The 21205-nt window shown below is 38.3% G+C and overlaps 1 protein-coding gene across 1 annotated transcript in view; it reads left to right on the top strand.

Annotated features, from left to right (window-relative positions):
* EFL1 (elongation factor like GTPase 1) overlaps window positions 1-21205 on the top strand; it is a 211715-nt gene that overhangs the window by 86248 nt on the left and 104262 nt on the right. Inside the window, exons 14-15 of the mRNA XM_072619362.1 lie at window positions 3-178; window positions 5362-5500. Coding sequence (XP_072475463.1) covers window positions 3-178; window positions 5362-5500 — 315 coding nt within the window. The remainder of the gene's footprint in view (window positions 1-2; window positions 179-5361; window positions 5501-21205) is intronic.

Here is a 21205-nt window from a genome sequence, read left to right as displayed (position 1 = left end):
AGATGATGAACAGCTGACCAGTCCAATTGAGAGTATCACTTCAAAACCTGCAGTGGAGGATGCGGAGGACAAAGATTCTTTCATTGCTTTTGCTCGAGTGTTTAGTGGTGTGGCTCGAAGAGGACAGAAAATTTTTGTTTTAGGACCCAAATATGATCCTGCTGAATTTTTGCAAAGGGTAAGAATTGGGGCTAAGCTTTTATCCTATTGTGTGGTCCTTCTTCTTTTCAAAAAATGTTCCAAATTGGTTTTGGGCCTTCTAAAAATTGAGATCCATGGTGTTGTTAAAAAATTAGCCTTGAATTTGAAAATGGCTCCAGCAGCGAGCCTAGGACATATTAGCCTCCGCTCCAAACCAATACCAAATTTTTTCTGTAACTTTCCTCAGATTTGGTATGTGTTGCTTATCTCACCTTGTTAGATCTGTTAGAACACAAAGGCCACATATGTTAGGCAACTGCAATTTCTCATTTAAATCTTAGGCTCTTTTACACTGAGCTGGAGGTTTTTTGCAGAATGAATCAGTTGCACTTTAGAAGAACAATAAAGGGAAACTACCTTCTGAGCAAATTAATAGCAAAACACAGTGTTCACTCTGGGACTGGGAGACGTGGCAGTGTGGAAAACACATTGGTTTACTGGAGCTAAGGCAGCCAAGAGCAGGCCTTGTGAGGCCATGGCAAAACAACTGACAATGGTTACATAGCATGGAAGCTGAATTAGATAGGGCTCTATCACTGGATGGACCCCATGGGATCTGAGAGCAACAGAGGTAAAGAAAAACACGAGAAAATTTGACTTTTGAAAGCCAGCCTGTTTGTCTTGTTTGCAGCTGGACAGGCAGCACTCAGGGGCATGCCTTACCCCTGACTCACACCCAAAAGGGAGTGTACAAGAGATAGAAATAGGAAGCACAAGGCACCCTCAGATCACCTGGATGCTGAGCCAGAGTTCTAGATCACACAGACAATTTTATAAATTTCCTCTTAAGTTAGTGAAACTTAATTTCTGGTAGCCTAGACTCTGTAGGGCAGCATAGGTAAAGGAATGTGGGTTCTGACAATAATCTTAACTTTATTTTTGTATTAAAAACATTTTGTTTATATTAGTTTGATGTATCTGCCTCTCAAATTATAACATAAATTAGAGGACTCTTGTTTTCTACATATCCTGATTTAGCAAGAAGCACTTTAAATGTTTTTTAAATTATACTTTTTACGTGTTAAATGTGGGGTGATGAGATTTATGAAAACCCATTTGTGATTATCTTGGTGGTTTAGTTTGCATATAAATTTTATGAAATAATTTCAGATTCCTTATTATTAATAAGTGTCAAGTACTTCTTATAAACCTTTTTTTTTCACATTAATATCTGGAAGCTAGAAATTTGCCTAGATGACTAAGGGATTTTTGTTTGTTTGTTTAAAAATCTTGAATCAAATGTTACAAAGATTGTGGCCACCTCAAATCATTCCTAGTGTGCCATTTCCTATTACTTTGGTAATGTTACAGCTTTAGTGCCTGCCTGACCTACTGAATGCAATATTCTTGGAAATTCAGACAAGGGTGATTGAAGTTTGTGTGGCTCACATAGTAGAAAAATAAAATTAACTATTCCCTTCCTCTTACCAGTTGAGTGATAATCCTGAAATACAGATCTGACCCTGCCCCTAAGTACAGTGCTTAGTACATAGTAAACACTTAATAAAATCTTGTTGGCTGACTCTCACTCTCCCACTCAAGAAGTTTTATGGCTCCCTATTATTTCCAGGATCAAATACAAATTCATATTTGGCATTGAAAAGCTCTTCATAGTTTTACACTTACTGATCCTTATAGACCAGCAACCTGTGGTGGCCTCGAGGTCACACGTGGCCAGAGGCTTCAGGTTGTACATTACTTCCCAGGGCAGCTAGGTGGTGCAGTGGATAGAGCACTGGTGCAGGAGTCAGAAGGACCTGAGTTCAAATTTCATCTCAGACACTTGACACTCACTAGCTGTGTAACGTGGGCAGCTCACTTAACCCCATTCGCCTCATCCTGGGTCATCTCCAGTCATTCATCCTGATGAATATCTGGTCACTGGATTCACATGGCTCTGGAGGAGAAGTGAGGCTGGTGACCTGAACACAGCCCTCCCTCACTCAAAACAAAGTCAAGTGCATGTCATGTCATCATTTCTCTGATGGCGTGGTCTTCTTTGGCAACGAAGGATGAACACATATTACTCCTCATTGGACCTCTACTCTATTCTACATCCCTTGGTATAGACTGTCCCCTATACCTGTAATACTCTCACTTCTCGTCTCTGCCTTATGAAACCCATAGTTCTAAGGATCAGCTCAGTTTCCACTTCCTACAAGACCTTTCCTGATTCAAACAGTTGTTAGTCCCTACCTTGGTTCCTTCCTTCTTCCATTTCTAACTTCCATAAATTACCTTGTATTTATTTTGTGTTTCTTCCAAAGAGAATATTTTCATTTTTGCCTTCTTATTTCCACACCTAGCACAGTAGTTAACACATAGTGAGCATGTGATAATACATGTTTAATTAAATTAATTTCACCTTTTCAGACTCATCACATTCCTAATCTGCCAGGCCTAGAGGCCTGTGTGGGCTACCCGAGTCTTCTTACCTCACCTCCGAGGTCTTCGGTTGGCCAAAACCGGATGCTCATATGAGAGAAAGGACGTTCCAGAGTCGAACAAGGGTTGAGCTTTATTTCAGGGTCTCGGTTACAAGTGCAGGGGGGTCTTCCTTAGGAGGAAGAGGGGGAGATTTCCTAAGGAGGCTAAGATCTTAAGGGATTGGAAGTAGAAGTACAAGCGGGGAGAGAGGGGGAGGGGAGAGAGTTTCGAAAGAAGAAAAGCGGAGCCTACTGTCCTCTTGGCTCCTCACGTGCTAAGAGAGCTTTCAGGCTTCCTCAATCCTACTTAACCTTCAGCCGCATAGTTTGCATCTGAATACTGTGCTGTTAGGTAACTAGGTGTGCCCAGATCCGGGACAATCTCGAGGGCGGGGAGATCTCTCTCCCATCACGTTTCTCACGGGAAGAGGCGGAATTACTCAAGATAGCTCGGTTCACCTCGATTCCCTGCCGTTTCCTGGGGGGGTCTCGTGAGAGCTCTAAGATTTAGAAGCTCCCACCTTTACCCGCCCGAGACTGTCCACACGGAATTGAGCTTCCAATCCCAACACTAATCCTTTGTTTAGCTTCTTCAGACCCCCATCCATAGGAGCAGTACATGTATGTATAGGTTGCTTTGTTGGTTTGACCTCTGTATGCACAGTCATGCTATATATGTTCACATGCTATATATATTCACAAAAAAGTTAAGTCAACAAAGCATTTTTAAAGCATTTCCTTTGTGCCAGGCAGTGTGCTGAGAATTCAAGGAAAGGCAGAATAATCCTTGCCCTCAGTGAGCTCACATTCTAGTGGGAGAGACAACATGTAAGTAACCAGGTACCTCTAAATTTTATACCTAGCAGATGGAAGGTGAGATGAATAAAGAGACTTGAGAGACAGAGTTTCTGGGTAATAAATAATCAGTTTATTAATTAGACTAGCTGATAATTAATGAATTGATGTTCAGTGGTTTTTCTCAGTAACCAAAGACAAAACCGTGGAGATAAGTGAATGCTTAAATGCTTTGGAAATGCTTTGGAAAAGGAAGTGACCCTGACAGGGGAAAATCAGCCCTGATTGGTGAACAATTAATGAGGGGGTGGACTTTCAAATGAGGAGGTGAGCTGAAAGCCTTCAGCTCCGCTTGTTGAGAACCATGGCTTCATCATGAGACTTAACTGTCTCCAGCAATCTGGACAAAGTAATCCATCTCACTCTTGTTGGTTTTCTCCTTCTTGAGATAGGTTACCCTAGACTCCACTGGAGGGCTGCAGGGGCATAGATTTGATGGTTTGGGGACTGGAATTCGCCTAGATTAGGATCTGTTTACATTCTAAACAGAAGTAAGGTTTCCTAGTTGGATTGAGTCTGGCTCAAGATCAGGTTGCAGTCTTCCCAGAGGATTTGGGCAGTCTTCATCTATTAGCAATCAGTACCCTTCACAGACTGACTGACTTATAGGAACTGGATCTTGAATGAGGAAATAGAGAGAAAAAGCCTTAATCATAATTTAATAATTGGTTATTAAAGTAATAGAAAATAATAATTTATCTTAAAGGGGAAGGCACTATCAGCTGGAAGAGAGAGAGAGGGATCAATCAAGCAATAGTTACCATGCTTGTGAGTTGACTCCACATAGGGAGATAAATTTTTTTTTGTACTTAGTTATTTCATTTTTTTCCTTTTGATACATTCTTGCTTTAGACTGAAATAGGATTGCTTACTTTTACTTTAGACCTTTGGGAATTTGTCTTTTCTAGGCAGCTAGGGATAGAGTATATTCTGGACTTGGAGTTAGGAAGACCTGAGTTCAAATCCTGCCTCAGATGCTTATTAGCTGTGTAACCCCGATCAAGACACTTAACCTATGTTTTACCTCAGTTTCCTCATCTGTAACATAATAATAATAGTACGTACCTCTCAGGAGGATTGTGAGGATAAATTGAGGTAACATTTATAAAGTACTTTATAATCCTTTAGAGTACTATATAAATGATAGCTATTATAATTCTCAAGAATCCTCTAGACTAATAGCTCTCTTGATTTTCTGAGTTTAGCCATCCAGGTTGACCCAACTTCAACCCCAAAATCATGACTTCATGTGGCATCTTTTATTTACAACTTTAATCAAGTCACTTCCCTGCTCAGAATCCTCCTGCTACCTTCAAGTTGATGTTACACTTCTTAGTGTGGGCTTGATATCCTCTGAAATAGGACTTCAGCTTTCCTTGCTAATCTTATGTCTCATCGTTATCCAGAACTGTTCCTCTGCACTGGCCAGAATGGTGTACTCACTTTTCATGGAATGTACTTTGTGGGTCTTTGCTCAGACCTTTATCTTGGTGTAAGACTTAACTTCTTCTGTCCGTCTGAGACTTAGTCATACTTTATGATCCTTTCCTATCCCTATTTTGATCTTTCCTTTACCATCCCTGCTCCTGCCAGGCCACTGTGATCTTTTGGTGGTGTACCCCTTCTTGTCTTCTACTGTCCTGCTGGTTAGCAGTCTTTTTATGTGAGTGCATCTTGATTTCCCAAATATTTTATAATTTCTTCAAGGTTAGGGAACCTTTTTTTTAAAATGATTTCTTTATATTACTTATTGCTTCTGGCACGATTCTTTGTACATAATATGTTTGCATAAATTTGTTGATTAGAATGGGTACATTTTCACTTTTTATGGAATCATTCTTAGTTCATAAAATATGCATTTACCATTCTCTTTGACCAGGTACCTTTAGGCTTTTCAACTCCTTCAGATGATCTTCCGTCAGTTCCTCATATGTCTTGTTGTACTTTGGAAAACCTATACCTTCTGATGGGAAGGGAACTAGAGGATCTGCAGGAAGTGCCTCCAGGCAATGTACTAGGTATGACTGTGCTTTTAATTTCTCTTATTTAGCGTACAAATATATAATACATTTAAACGTAAAGAAAATCATTCTCCTTGCTCACATTGCCATTACTCTCTTTTCTCTGGGATCCTACTTCTATTCAGTGGAATGATCAGCTTTTTAGAAGACCTAAATTGCCTGGAAATGTTATTTCATGGTTTGTTTATATTATTTTCTTTCTCTCTTCTATCATCATTTACCTGCCTGCCATTTCCTCTTTACCTGTGGCTAAAATTATCCATCAGTTTCTGTGAGTTTTGTTCCTTAATACCTAAAGGAGAAATATCCCGTCATTTGGTACTTCTTCCCTGCTCATGGTTTGTGTGTTCACATTTAAAATTATAAATGAAAATTATAAAACATTTCTTAATGTGAACTTGATAGACTTAGATTTTCAGGTTCTCCTTCCTCACCTTCATTCACCTTTATTGCAATTAGAATCTGTTGAGGGTAATTTTTTTAGTATGTCTTTGTCCTGAACTTTTGTGTTATTAAGTTTATAGGGCAAACTTTACCGTAAATTACTTGAGTTTGAATGAATAGTATAGCTAGTCATTTGGCCTTGAGATGCCCCTCAGTGTCAGAAGATGTGTCTGAATCTTAGAACAGCTAGTTTTGAAAAATGTCCTGAAATATTTTGACTTTTAGGTGCATAAATACACACCTGCTTATGAAATAAAGCACACAATAAGCACAATTATCTAATTTGCTTATGGAGCCATGTCTTTTCCATGCCTTTTGAAGCTTGCTTTCTTTGTGGCTATGAGCACTTCAGAAGTTTTATGGATAGCAGTTGCTAACATTAAGAATGTGTTAGAGATAAAATAGAAAGTGTTATTCTGCCATTGTACAAAACCATGAGAATTTTGCATCTCTCTCAAAGCCTTCTATTGTTTCAGCCACATGTCAACACAGATAAAAATGGAACTGGAGAAGGTCCATAGGTAGTACTTTTAAAATCAAATAAATGGCTGACCTGAAGGTGAGGATAGTGTAACAAGATTAAGATTTTTTACTTTGAAAAGTCAAATACTGAAGCTAAGTCTATAGAATCGTGAATGATATGGGTAGGATAGGTGAACATGGACTGTTTTTGTCATATTATCAGTACTTGCATGAACCTCAGTTATTAAGATCCAGATAGTATAGTTCAGTAAAAAGAACTACAAACTGAATGAAGTCCAGGTCCTTCTAGTAACTAGCTGAATGACCCCGAACAGATCCTTTTACAAGCCTGGACTCTAGTTTCCCAGTCTGTGTAGTGAAACAGACAAGCTAAGTGATCTCTATGGTGCCTCTCTTGCTCTGTGAGTCTCTCTGATCTTTTGAGAAATAATTTTACACTTGAAGTCAAGTAGAGTCAAAGATCAGATTTCTCCTTCCTTAGGATATTTTTGAAGGATCAAAAAACAAACCTGGTTTGTTTAGAGAGGACATTTTATTTAGTAGCTGTACAGTGTTCTCCAGCCATTGCCACCAAACTGTCATGCACAGATGGTGTCTCTTCAAAGCCTGTGAGTTACCTAGGCCATTTCACTTGTTCGTTGGAGAACACATAGAGATCAGGAAAGTTTGCCACATGTGCAGTAGTTGTGGTAGCAGCCGTGTCTGAAGCCTGGACACAGTGTCACCTCATAGAAAGCAAATTTCCAAATTTAGGGGTAAGTTCAGTCTAGGACTGAAGGAAAGCCATGCATTCTGGTATATTATGAGGTGGAAGGGGATAGAGTGACCCAGAGGAGAGACAGCAGCAACTCAAAATAATGAATGCTGGGACACCAGCCAATAGTATGTTGGGGTGAATTTTATTGATACCAGATGTGTGAGCATAGTTTTATCCACTTAAAAATGCTTTATCTTTTCACATGTGGATATGAAATGGAAAGGAGTCAACTCCCAAGTTGGCTAAATTTGGCCTAAAAAAATCTATTAATCATAGATACTTTGTTTTCTATTTCTTTTTACCATGTACATGGCAAGAGCACATTTCACAAGTTAAACAGGGGTTCATATTTTGATTTTGACAGACCTGAAGGCTCTACCTTTGTTTCCTCTCATTAATTAACATTGTAAAAGGTACCAGTTCACTTTTTAAAATGCAAGAACTTTCAAAATAAGATTGATATGACCATTACCCATATGCTTCTCATCAAAAATGGTATACGACATCAGATTTATCTATCCCAGATGTAAATTTTTGTTGGAAAAAAAAATGAAAACATTATATAATTTACTTGAAGAATTCTGCATTTTATACACAAGAAACAAAACAGAAATTTCTTTGGCTTTTAAAAGCTTAGGGATTCACATTTGGCTTCTGCTAAACTCACTCGAAGATCTTGTAATGAATGATTAGTGTACAACAGTTTTTTGTGGTCTGGAAACAGTTGATTTAGATTTTGACTTTACCTGCTTGCTTTCTGATATTTGTGTGGTTAAAGATGAGGGCACAGAGAAGGGCAGTGGCTCTCTAACATGTTTAGTACACACTAGCCTTTTGTTACATATGGTGATGCACATCTCTAAAAATATAAGTTTGCCATTGCCTCTTATTAAAATATGTGGGAAATTAAATTAGATTTTCAAATCTGCAGCTTTTTCATGGAAACTTTTCAGATCTGTTCCAGATGCTTAAAGTGCCTTTAAAAATTCTTGAAGAAATATTCTCAGAAGCAACTTGATACCTCTTTCTTTTTCACCCTAGCATCAAGAAAATAATGAATATTAATAAGTTCCCTTCTGAACTTGTTTTGCTTAAGTTCTGATTGGTCACTGGATCCATGGAAAGTCATGGTATATTGAATAAGCTAACTATATGATATATTGATCACGTAGTATAAAGAAAGATCAAGAAACTTTGAAAGAGTTTCATTAATGAATTGAATTTAACATTCATTTTGAAGAAAATATGAATAATTTCATGGTTTTTACATCTTTAAAGTAACTTTTTTATCTAAATAATGATTAATTTGACCCTTTATTCCATTTTCCTTTGCATAGAGGAGGATTTGTTTTAGTTAGTTACAAATGATATTTGTTTTCTGTCTTATATCGTCATTTAAGAAAGTACTTTGGAGTGTTTAAAATATTTCCCTTATTAGTTCTGATTCCTTTTGCTGAACTTGTTTCTTCATCATCCCAGATTAGGCCCTTTCTGTCCAATTAAAAGACTATCCTTTTTAACAAAAGAAGCAGTGTTGCTTGCTTGAAGCTGAGGATTGTACATTAGGAATTGAAGCAGCACTTGGATTGTTTCTATTTGAATCCTGTGTGAGGTAACCCCATCTGTTTCTCAACTAAAAGAATCTGTAATATAGGAAAAGATTATTTCTTCCTATTTAATTCATAGATTAGGTAAGCTTAGCCAAACTAGAATGGAAAGGCTGTGCAAGTTTTGTGAATTTTTTTCATTGTAGACAAAAATAGTGTTGGGTGTTTTTTTTGACTGAATGATCCAAGTATTTGCATGATCTTCCACTTTGTTTTGGCTATATAGAATACAGTTGTTATGAGGGAAATAGTTACAATTTGTTTGTTGTTTCAGCCTAAATGGGCAAAATTTATCTGTTAATTTGCATTTTGTCCTCTCAAGCTATTGGCTATGATCACTCAGATTTCCTCATATCAAATGGCTTATACGACCTAACATTCACACAGCCTCATGTAAGGTCATAGAAACAATGGACATATTATATGAGAACAGAAGGGCTGCCTGATGGGGAGATGTTACTGCAGAGCTCTGTTCTACCACCTGCCAGTCAAATCCCCAAGTACCAAACAGCTGCTCTGCTTTAAGAAGAGTGGGCCTTGGGCCTGGAGAGAGCAGCATAGTGCCTTGGTAGGAAAAGTGTAGAAGGGCGGATGGAAAGTGCCTTGTCGTCTTGGCAAACTTTGGTCTCCCCATGGTTTCTTTTATTTGTTCTTGCTCAGGTCTGCTATCTTGCTAGCGATTTTGTTCTGTTATTAGTGTGGTAGTTACCTTGCTTTGTTGTCCCAGTTTCTCTTTTTGCTTTAGTGGTTTACCAGCATCTTCTTATCTTCTCTAAAGAACTTCCAGCTGCTCTTCTCTTGTTCCCCTCATATTCTGTCCTCCCTTAAGGAGAACTATGACTGTCTCAACCTTCAGTTCACTCATTTTTAAACAGATCTTTTTTCTTTCTTACCTCCCCTGCCCTTCCAATACATACAATTTCTCTCTCACATGACCCCACAGAACCATGTCATTAGTGTGGCTATTTCCACAACTGATGCCACCTGCCATCTGATTACATGTGAGATAGTTTTCCTGAGTAAATTCAGCTAAAACAGTTCATCATTGGGTGATTGATATTCTGGTGATGAGCCTCTTATTCTTTAGCTAGGCTGGTACAAGATGCTGGGCCATACTCCAAACTTGTTTCCACTTTGGTGTAGACTCTGCCAGAGACTGAGCGCTGTCAGCTTGGTCCATGGTTCATTTCATGCTGTAATGAAGTTCATGGAGGCTAATACAGCAAGGGGAGCAAATGCGAACCATGTAAAGAAATGATAGCGCCTGAGACTAGGAGGCCTGGGTGCTCTTTGGGACTGTTCTAAAAGAAATGTGTGTGTATAAGTACAAGAAGTGAATGGACAAAAAACAATGGAAAAGGACAAATGTTGAAGTTTTTTTGAAAGTTTGATTAGTTACAAATTAAGCTTTGTAGGTTTTACTAAGGTCCATATTCAATTTTCAGTTTTAGAAGTGAACCATTGCAGAACATGATGAGGAACCACAAATACCTGCATTCTGAGGTATATGCACAGTTTTTTCTTCATTCTAAAAAACAAAAAAATCTTCCGTAGCCTCTAGGAACTGAATGGAGATCAGTGTTGTCAGCAGGGAGCTCTGTTAGCTGAGACTTACAGTGCCTGTAATAATAACACAGCAAAATCACTTTTCCACAGTACTTTAAAGTTGACCAAGTGTTTACCTCACAGCAGGTCAGTGTGGTAGATTTTATGAATATTATAGTCCCTGTTTTACAGAAGAAGAAATTGAAGAAGCTCATGTAGGTATTAATGTCTCTGTTTTTCAGAGGAATAAATTGAGTTGTAGGGATACTAAGTGCCATTTCTTTCCCTCTTGAGGGCACTAGGCAAAGTAAAGCTTGACAGCAGTCTGCATCTCCCCGAGGTCACCTACCTAATAATTGTCAAAACTGATGCTCAGACTCAGGTTTTCCAAATTCACACCTAGTATCCTTTACTCAACATTACACCTGTTTCCAAAGGTAACTGCAGAACTATGTGTATGTCTTCAGCTTTCTACCCGATAATTAAAATGTAGCATATTTGAGGTCAGAGTTTTGTTTGGAGCAGCCACAAAGCTGTAGACTGTAGCATGCCTAAGAATTTGTGGGCTTGTGAGTGACCAAAATAGAATTCTGCATTTGATGGGGAAGGATTTAAGAAAGAAAATCTATTGCAGTGGTATAGAAATGAAATGACAAGAATGCAAGAAACATCAAGGGAAAAAAAATCAACAAGATTTGCTGATTGATTGAATATAGAAGGGTGATGGGGAGTCAGAAATGACACCCGTACCAGAATTTTGCTTTGCATCTATTTACATTTAAATATATTATTTTTATCATATAAAATATCTATGGCAGCTAATTAATATTTGATTTTCCTTTTTCTATACATTTCTATTTATTATATACAGATCTACTTTTCTGTAAATTGGCCTGTTTTTGTTAATGACACTACTGTCGTCCTAGTCAAGCACCCAGATTCATTACCTGAAAGTCATCCTTCACTCTTCCTCATCTTCATCTCCTCAGTTCTACCTCCATACCATTTCTTTCATCTTTCCCAATTTCTCTATCCAAGTGGCCAGCACCTTACTCTGTATATTCTCTCTTCTGAACTAGATTACTAGCTGTCTCCAAATGTAACAGTCTTATCTCCTGCTTCCATATATTTATAAAAACAATCTCTTTCACCTCTTAGAATCCTGATCTTCCTTGAAGACTTAGGGAAGATTTACTCTTTCCTGAAGCCATCCTTGCTCTCTCTTCAACATGCGTGCCCCTCTCTCCCAAGTTGTTAATTTTCTCTCCATCATCATATTATTTTGCATTTTCTTATCTGTGTACATCTTCAAACCCTACTGTATTTAAGCTCCTTGGGGGCGTAGATGGGAGGGACATAGAAACTGTTCTGTTATTATGTTTGTTTCTCTAGCAGCCAACACTGTTCTGTATATACTTAATAAGTGTTTCAGTTGTTGGCATACACACATTTTTTCCATTTAGTAGTGATCAGGAAAGTTTTGAAGGAGAGTAGGCATCAGTGAAAAGAGTATGAATTTGGTTTCAGATATGCTGAGTATGGGATGGTAGAACACCTAAGTGGAAGTGTCTGTTTTTAGAGTTAATGATACTAGGGCGTATCTCAAGGGAGATGTCAGGGCTGAACATGTCAGTTTGGGGCTTATCTCATGGTGGTATCAGTTGAATCTGTAAAAATGGATAAAATATTGGAGAGAGCAGCAGGTGTTGTCAGGATTATTTTGGGTTTTATAAAGACTTTACTAGCTGGGTGGAAGGAAATATCAAGGAAAATACTGCCTAGGACCCAAATTTTGGTTTTGATAACAATATGATGGATTTTGCTAGAAACCTGCTTTCATTGTACCAAGCATAGTTGGAAAATGGCTCATGGTTCGAGTATCAGAGCACTGGTTACCAGCTGATAAATGACTCTTCATTCTTCCTCTTGCTTTCCCTCCCTTTTTAGAAGTAGTTTTCCTAGCAAGCCCATCATAGATGCTTGAATTGAAAATACCTGACAGATGTTATAAGACATGGTGTGTAACTATTTAGATATTACGTACTGAACAATAAGTGCTTAATAGATCAGATTTTAAATGAATTTTAGAAAAATACTTGTGACTTCTGTGTTTATTACTGTCCATATATGTCTCAGTAGAATTTAGAGGGCTGCAGCACAAGATACATAAAGGAGAGGCAGGCCTGTGCGTCGGTTTAGACAGGAGAGCATGCTTGAGTCAGGTGGATTGGAGGCTGAACCTCAGAAAGACTGACCCAGGTAGAAGGAAATAGGTCATGTTGGCTTAGGCTCTAGTTCCTAAGCTTTGCTTGTTAAGGTGTGCCAGACTGTCCGACTGTGTACAAAAGCTGTTTGCATATATGGTTGAGGAGTGGCTGGTTTACACAGATACACCGTTAGGTACTCTGCTCTACCATGACTGTACTGTGCAGGTACCCCAAGGAGCAAAGCTAGAGTGGCTGGGGTCTGATGAAGATGGTGGTGTTAACCTTTCTGTAGTCCTTAGTCTGCACCAGGCTTTGTGCTAAGCACTTAACAGCTTCTATCTCATTTGATCCACAGAGACCTTGGGAAGTAGATGCTGTTATTATCTCCATTTTGCAGATGAGGAAACTGAGGCAAACAGAGGTTAAATGACTCACCCAGAATTACACAGCTAACTAATAAGTGTCTGAGGCTGGATTGGAACTGTTTTTTCTGACACCAGGGCCAGTAGTGCACTACTGGATTTGAAGTAAGAAGACTGGGTTTAAACCCAGCCTTTGCTACCTGTGTGACCCAGCAAGTCGCTTAACATCTTTGAGTTTTAGATTCTTCATGTGTAAAGTATAAGGGTTGGATTAAATGACCTATAAACAGAGCCAAAACTAAGATGGAGCAGCCAAGGACTTGTTCTAAGACTTCAACATTTTGGAAAGTGTATTTTTTTCTTAGGACACCAATATGTAGGGGGATAGCCAAGGACTACCATACTGTCCTTACTCCATAGTCCTGTCTTTGCCATGCCCTTCTCCCAGGATTTCCCTTCTTCTGTCCACCTGACTGCAATTGGAGTGGACTGTCTGCCCCCACTACCTGGCACATGGGATTCCTAGGATCAGTAGCACCCTAATGGTCACATTGTATCTGTCTTGGACTGTCCTGGGTTCTCCCTTCCTCCCCCATTCCCTGAAACCAGATGCTGGCATGGCTCTCCCTAAACAGGACAAACTGCCTGTTTGCTTCTTAGGCTAGGGATTAGGCCCTCTTTCTCCACACCCCTGAATTTGCCCCACATGGCAGAATTCCCAATTAGGGGCCTGTCCACCATCAGGCAGGGTGGAGCCAAATGCTTTTTAAAATAGGTAGCTTGTCTGGCTAGAAGGAGGTGACTTGGTCAGGAAGTATCAAAAATGCTGAAAGAGATATGACCAGGCAAAGACAGAGCCAAGGTTCAAACAAAAGCTGACAACTTTATCAGTAGGTTTAGTTGTGCTAAGCTGATTGACCCTCCCTGGGAAGTGCTGATTTTTCATAGATACATCTGGGCCTTTTGGAAGTCCCTTTCTTTGGAAGAGTGAGTTTGCCCTGGCCTTAAAAGGACCTGGGTATAGCACCCTTAGCACATTGTTTTCAGTTTCTTTATTTCAGGGTTTCTCCAAATTGGACTCGGATAGGTTAGCTCTATTTTTGTTGTGGACAGAGAGCTCTACCCTAGCTAGGGGTGCAGTGTCTTCTGAATTCCAATTTTCTCCCCAGGGAATTTGTTGGATTGCCTTTCTTTGGGGATTGGTCTGTACCTTGGACAAGTGACATAGGTCCAAGAAAGTGAAGGATCAAGCCCAGGAAGTTAGAAGACTTCTGAACTTAGAATCAGGACAGTTGAATCAATTAATGTCCCAGAACCTGTTTCCTCATCTGTAAAATTGGAGATAATACTGATATAACCAGCCTCTCAGGTAGCATTTTGCAGCCCTTAAAGCACTGTCTAAATGGGAATTATCATCAAGAACCCATGTTCCAAGCCTGGAGGAGGGCTTAGAAACAGGATTTGGCAATCAGCACTTTCTTTGCCAGTGGAGTTTAAGAGAAAGTTAGTGCTATGCATTGTGCATAGGACCACAGAGTGCCCAAAATGTGAACAGATTTGAGCCTTCAGGTGGAGGTAGTTGAAAACACATTTGACTGGAGAAAGGGAATTGAGGAATAAAGAACAAGGCCATTAATGACACTCATCAAGATTAATATAATAGTTCCAAAGCAGGACTATGCCTTTTCCCCTTTACTAGGAATTTGGGGTCCATTGAAAGCAGACATTAAAAAGATCCTCCAACCACATGGCTAAATGGGAAGATTAAAAATGCTTCTCACCTCTCCATCTTCCTCACCTCTCTTGCCCTAAATTAGGGGTCATTTGAACGTTCTTTAGGCCTCTGAAGGAGATCACTGGCAGGGACTTGCTTTCTTCAGTTAGCTTTTCCTTGATTATCCATTTCCACTTAGAATTTCTCCAAGTAAATCAGTTTCAGGGACGTAATCAAATTTCCTTAAATGGTATTTGAAAGGCATAGCTAAAGTTCATTTCATATAAAAATATAGTGCCTTATTGCCTCAGTAACACTGTAAATAGGGAAATTATAAGAATAGCCTTTCTCCCAGGACTAGAGGAAGGTTGATCGTTTGGGGGCCCTTTCTGTATCTCTTACCAGAAACCTTGTAGGGGTTATTTATTCCTTTGCAAGGTGGTGGTTCATGGACACTGCAGAGAAAGCATGAATGGTAAAAATAGTCACACACTCATAAAAATGAGCTCTGGAAGTAACCTTCAGAATCATTGACTAGTGAGGAAGAAGGTTGATTTACTTGTTCATTGTCACCTAAGGGCTCTGCTGCTGTGAGTAGAGAGGCTACTTTATAAATTTTTATTTTGGGGTTGTTGTTGATAGGAGAAGGTTTATACTTGATAGAAGTTTCACAGAATGTGTAGATATCCACACCAGAACAAAATGTTGAACCCAGTAGGAAAGAAAGGGAAATGCTGACATTGACATGTTTAATTTGGGTTCTTTTTGTTTTCTTATGTAATTAATTTCCTAAATGAAAGAAAACTTACAATGGGTAATGTAGAGTGTAATTACAGTGGTTAGATCAGTATTGTATATTACTATTTGCTTAACAGATGGAAAAGCTTTGAAAATTCATCAGTGAGTTCAATTTTGAGTCATGTAATTAACTTTAGGAATCATCTAGTCCAACCGCTGCTTTTAATAAAAGAGGATGCTGAGCTTCAGGAAAGTTCAGTGACATGTATAAAGTCACACCACTATTTTAGCCCAATTTGGACAAGCATAGGACTCCTGAATCCCATTCCATCACTTTTTCTCCATTCCTTAAATACCATTTTTTAAAAAAATCTCTTTATAATCTACATAATGTTTAAAAAATAGCAATTCTGAAATGCCAACACTTTCCATCTAAAAGTGGCATTTGTTGATGGTTCCCAGCATTTGAAAAGTTAGAAGGAAATAGGGGTAGACTCAGGTTCAGTGCCTGCATGACTGCTTTTAAGCTACAGGATTGATTGAGGATAGGAACTTCGATCTGGAAGTGATCTTAGAGGTCATGTATTTCAATCCCCTCGTTTTACAGAGAAGAAACCAGAAGGTCAGGAAGATTAAACAATCCCAGTGTGTCAGAGATCTCATAAGTAACAGAGTGGGGATTCAAACCTAGGGCTTGGGACTCCAAGTTGAATGCTCTTGCATTTATACTTTCCCCAAAGCCTTAAATGCCAGCATTTTAGAGGATGAGGTAACCTTGGTTTAGAGCCTAGAGACAGTTATTCACTGCCATGGGTAAGATGATTGGATAGTTTATCCAATTTGTCTGTTTCATTTGTCTAATATAATGCAGTCCTGTTTGATACTACTAGTTCATGAGTGAAAGAACAACAAAATAGCATTAATAGAATGGTTTAACTTCAGTTATTTATAAAGAAACTGAAAACTTTACCTCTGAGTTCATTTGCCTTTTTTCCTTTCTAAACTTATCCATGGTCCAATATTCGTTCACCTTTTCTACTCTCATTGTGACTTGTTGAATTCAGTGAAGGAATATTATATTTTCCATGTGAAAAAAAGACCTTAATAGTGGTTTTCACAAATCTCTTAAGATTCTAGTTAGAAACAATGATTTTCTTTTTTTATCTTTTACTTGAATCCTTATGAGGAAATTATTGGTAAATTATTCAGCAAATTAAGGAAGTTATTCAGATAAGTTATTTTTGTAATGAAATTATTATCACATAGAATACATAATTAGTCTTAGAATCATAGAACTTTTGAATTAGAAGAAATTATAAAAGATCATCTTGCCCAATCTCATTCTGAACATGTTTTCTATTTTTGCAATGACTTGTTACATGGTATAATTGTTCTCTCTACTTTTAGTTGAGGTTTGGTATAAAGTGGTTTCTAATGATTCTGTGTGCTAGGTTCTAATAAGTTTCTTTGAATGAAAAGAAGGAAAAACTTTTAGTCTAGACCCATGGGAAATTGATATCAATTTATCATATACTAGTTTGAAAATGTATCATTTTTTAAAAACACTAATTGCAATGGTTAGAAGAGAATGTTGTTAATTCAGCAAGGCTTCATAGTGCATCTCTGGAGACTAGAAACTTAGTAATTGCTTCCAGGAAGACTTGAGAAGGTATGAATGTCCTCAGGTTAAGGCCATTCTTAAAGGTCAAAGTAGGAGAATTCACGAGTCCAGAACTCCTAAGGTAATTTGAGGTAGAAGTAAGTGAAAACACCAAATGTAACTGCATATGGATATGGTCCTCATATGTACAATGGCACCAATAGGAAGAGTCAGAAACCTGCAGGTGCACTGTACTCTTGATTGAAAATACAGATTTGATGGTCATCTACAAATGAAAGTAGTAGAGAAAGAAAAATTAAGAGATTAAGGGGTTAATGTCCTCAGTAACTTTAGGAATGAGGTTAATATTTGAGAGGAGAGGCATTTCTTTTATAGGAGAACAGGATGAGAAGGTCTGTAGAAAGACAAGTATTTAGAAATGGAAACCAAAAAATGGTAAGAAGTGTTGACCTAAAGTGCTTTAAGTTTCTAATGATCTTTATATATACATTACCTAATTTTACCTTCATAGCAAAACTATGAGGTAGGTGCTATTTCTATCTCCGTTTTGCAGATGAAGAAACCAAAAGGCTCCCAGTCATTTCCCAGGTAAAGAGGTGAAGTCATCTGCTGAAAATGTCAAGAGTGGGCTTGTGGGCTCAGACCGAATGCATAAGGAGAATGAAGAAAGTGTCATAGCTAAATTTCCCACCAATACATGAGGTCCAAGTGTTGGAAGCACATACATTAATCTTAACATTCTTTTTTTTTAAGTTTACAAAAAGAGAAAAATTATTTTAGTAGTTTTCCCTTAGGTCAAAGAAAGGGAAAATTATTGCAGGCTGAAGTTTAAGTTTTAAATCATTTGGGGCAAATGACTAAGTCCTCTTACTACCAAAAAAAGGAGGGAAAAAAAATAGGAAACTGCTATTCTGAGCTTAGCTACTGCTGATGCGCTCTGGCTCCAGTCATTGGGTTGTTTTTGCTTTCTTAATTATAAACACAATACTTTTTTAAAAAATTCTTTGACTTGCCTTGGCAAAAGTGAAAATAGATGTAATCCTTTTTTAAACAGACTATGAAACTTAGGAGTTTATTTTTAAAGTAGAACACAGTACTTATATGATGTTGTTTATATAATAAAACCTAGTGAAACCTCAGGAATTTCAATATGGTCACTGAGGAATGAACACTTTGGGATATTGTTAATGAGAAAATCCTACTACCACACATTTACAAAATATTTTCCTTTTGTCTTTTCATACATGAGGCAAAGAAGCAGTAGGTTTGTCAAGTAATAGGAAGGATAGCAGAGTTAGTGGTGGGCAAAGGTGGGCCGAGATACTTGGACGGGGATGCCTGTGGAACATAAAGAGGGTCACTTTGTAATTTTACTTTTAAAAAATGCCTCTATTTGTAGTGCCCAAAAATGCTTTCTGTAGCACATATAGTTAATATTGTACCAATTTGAACTGTGTATTAAAATGGAAGTTCAGAACTTTATAATATTGACACTATGTGGAAGACATTTTCAGATCTTGTTTTGGTTTTTTGATGGAAGAATGGAGGAAAGCATAAACTTTGTTGAAAGGAGGTAGAGAAATGTGACTTCCTGGGTTATGGAAATGGTGGCATGTATTTGGGGGTGAACAGCCTGCTCCAAAGTGCATTTATATTGTAGGTATATGCTAAAAATAGGTCATCTTAAAGTCTAATCTTCAGGATTCCTTTCCACACTAGTTTACTAGTACCATGAAAATTTGTCCAATTATATACTTGCTTTGAAGGATTAGCTTAACTCTTTCAGTATTGATGGTGGATTAAAAAACAAACAAGCTTCAGCACACATCTCTCTCCTCCCTATTCTGTTAGTGACTCTATTAACCAATGCCTCAATATATTCCTCATCACCGGTTATTTAATTGCACATCTCCATCAAATATGTAGATATGTCCATACAGATTTCATTATCTGCTACCTTAAACCCACCCTTTTCCCCTACCTTCTTTATTTCTTTCCAAGGTACCATCAATCTTCCAGCCATCCAGGTTTGCAAATTTGTCATGATCCTTGACTCTTAACTCTCCCTCACTCTCCATATCCAGTCAATCAGTTCCCAAGTCTTGGCATTTCTGCCAGCACTACATCTGTCACATCTGTCTCCTGTCCGTTCAGTCAGCCCTCCAGTACATACCTTCATTACCTTTCACTTCCTAATTGTCGTCCTGGCTTCTAGCCCTCCACTTTCCAATCCACCTTTGATATAGCTGTCAGAATAATCTTACCGAAGTGCATGTCTGAGCATGTCACTGCCCTATTGCCTCTAGAGAAAAATATAGACTCCTCGGCTTGGAATTGATAGTTCTTCATTATCCAATTCTAGCCTACCTTTGGAGACTTTTTTTTCACCTTCCTGCTATTCATAAACTGTACCTTCTGACCAGGCTGATCAGTTGCAACATGCAGATGTACACAACAAGCAAGATTCAAGAAAAGAACCAGTAATCAAACCTGTCACCTCAAATGTCTTTATGAAGATGGACAGAGTGCAGCAAGCACTTGGAACTAGAATTCTAAGGCAAGGATGCACACCTGATCTCATGGCTCTCACTGAGGCTTGGGGTTATGACACGTGACTAGAATACAATTCAAGGAAGGTGTGTGCCTTATTCAAAAGCAAGGAGAAAGGTGACAGGAGGAGTGGTGTGCGTATCAAGAAGGAGGCAGTCATGTGTGCATATCCTAGAACCAGAGGAAGGAGGTAAATAGGGGAGTATTCAGATAAAGATGAATGGAAACAGAAATGATGGATATTGTCATCTGTAGACAACCTAGATAGAAAGAGAAAACACATGAGAAGTTTGGGAAATAGACCACAGGCCTAAGTTGTAGTCATGGTATGTAGAAGTAATGAGAGACTTCATTTATTTGGACATATGGTAGAAGTTGTGTGTCTGCCAAAAGCAAAGCAACTAATAATATTTTGATTTACCCTCATGGTAGTTTCATTCTTCAAAAGTATAAAATGAAGGAGTTGAATTAAATGACCTCTAAGGGATCTTCTTGCTCTGAATCTGTGATCTGGTGATCTTAGGTTGGAGGACCCAAGAAGGGCAACTACTGTTACGGATCTGATTCTCAGCCATAAGGATGTGTTTTCTGGCATAGAGACAATGGGAATATTGGGGGAGGGGCACACTAGTTTATTTTGGAATTTATGACAGAGGAGTAGAGAAGTAAGCATTGTCTAATCTTCACTGTAGACTTTGGTAGTATCAAATGCCAGAATGAATAGAACATTAGACTTGGAGGCAGGAAGACCTGAGTTTGAATCATGTGACAGATACTTATTATTCGCTGGACAAGTCACTAAACTTTCCTAGCCTCAGTCTCTTCATTTGTAAAAAGGGGATAATAATAGGATCTTCTTTCACAGGATTATTGCGGTTCAAAGGAGATTTTATGTACACGCGTGCATGCGTACACACACACATGCTCACACGTGCACACACACACACTCTTTGCAAACCTTAAAGCATTTATATATATATTGTCTAGCTCTTATTTGGGGACCACAGATTTCAAATATTCAAAGAAAAGATTGCATAAATTCAGTTCTGCTCTTGGGGTTAAGCACTGTTTTATATTTCCTTTGACACCAATCCTGACCTCACCCCCACACTACATGTGGGCATATAGGGAATTGCTCAGTAATTAACCTGGTAAATGCAATTTATTTATTTTAGTATGAATTTTTACTTTATTTTTTGAGAAAGGAGAAAAAAATCTTTTTTTGATCTACTTGGGGAAGACTTTTGGGGGAAGGTTTTTCAATTCCATTTTTAGTAAGAAAAAACATTCTTCCCATTCTGTCAGGTGGTCCATTTTTGCAGCCTTTGAGGAAAAATAACTTGTATTTCACCACTGAGTAGTTCATAGATATAGAGGTGGAAGGAACCTCAGAGGCCATCTAGACCAGGCCTTTGAATTTACGCAGATTATTTAGTAAGAGGCAGAGGCAGGATTTTGACCCTAAAGTTCTCAGATTCACTCCATTTAATACTTAGATTTCTTACTCTAAAATTAAGTATTAGTCCTGCACAATCTCACATAATCTGCTTTGAGCAAACAATTCAACCTCTTTGGGTTTCTTTACATGAAAATTTGGGGAAACAACTTGATGTGTGGCACACATGACGTTCTATGACATACTTTAATATTCCTTTATAATTTTGACTTTTTAGA

The sequence above is a fragment of the Notamacropus eugenii genome, chromosome 1, assembly GCF_028372415.1.
Source record: "Notamacropus eugenii isolate mMacEug1 chromosome 1, mMacEug1.pri_v2, whole genome shotgun sequence".
Taxonomy (NCBI): Eukaryota; Metazoa; Chordata; class Mammalia; order Diprotodontia; family Macropodidae; genus Notamacropus; species Notamacropus eugenii.
The sequence above is the reverse complement of the archived record's forward strand: the minus strand, read 5'-3'. Positions and strand labels throughout refer to the sequence as shown.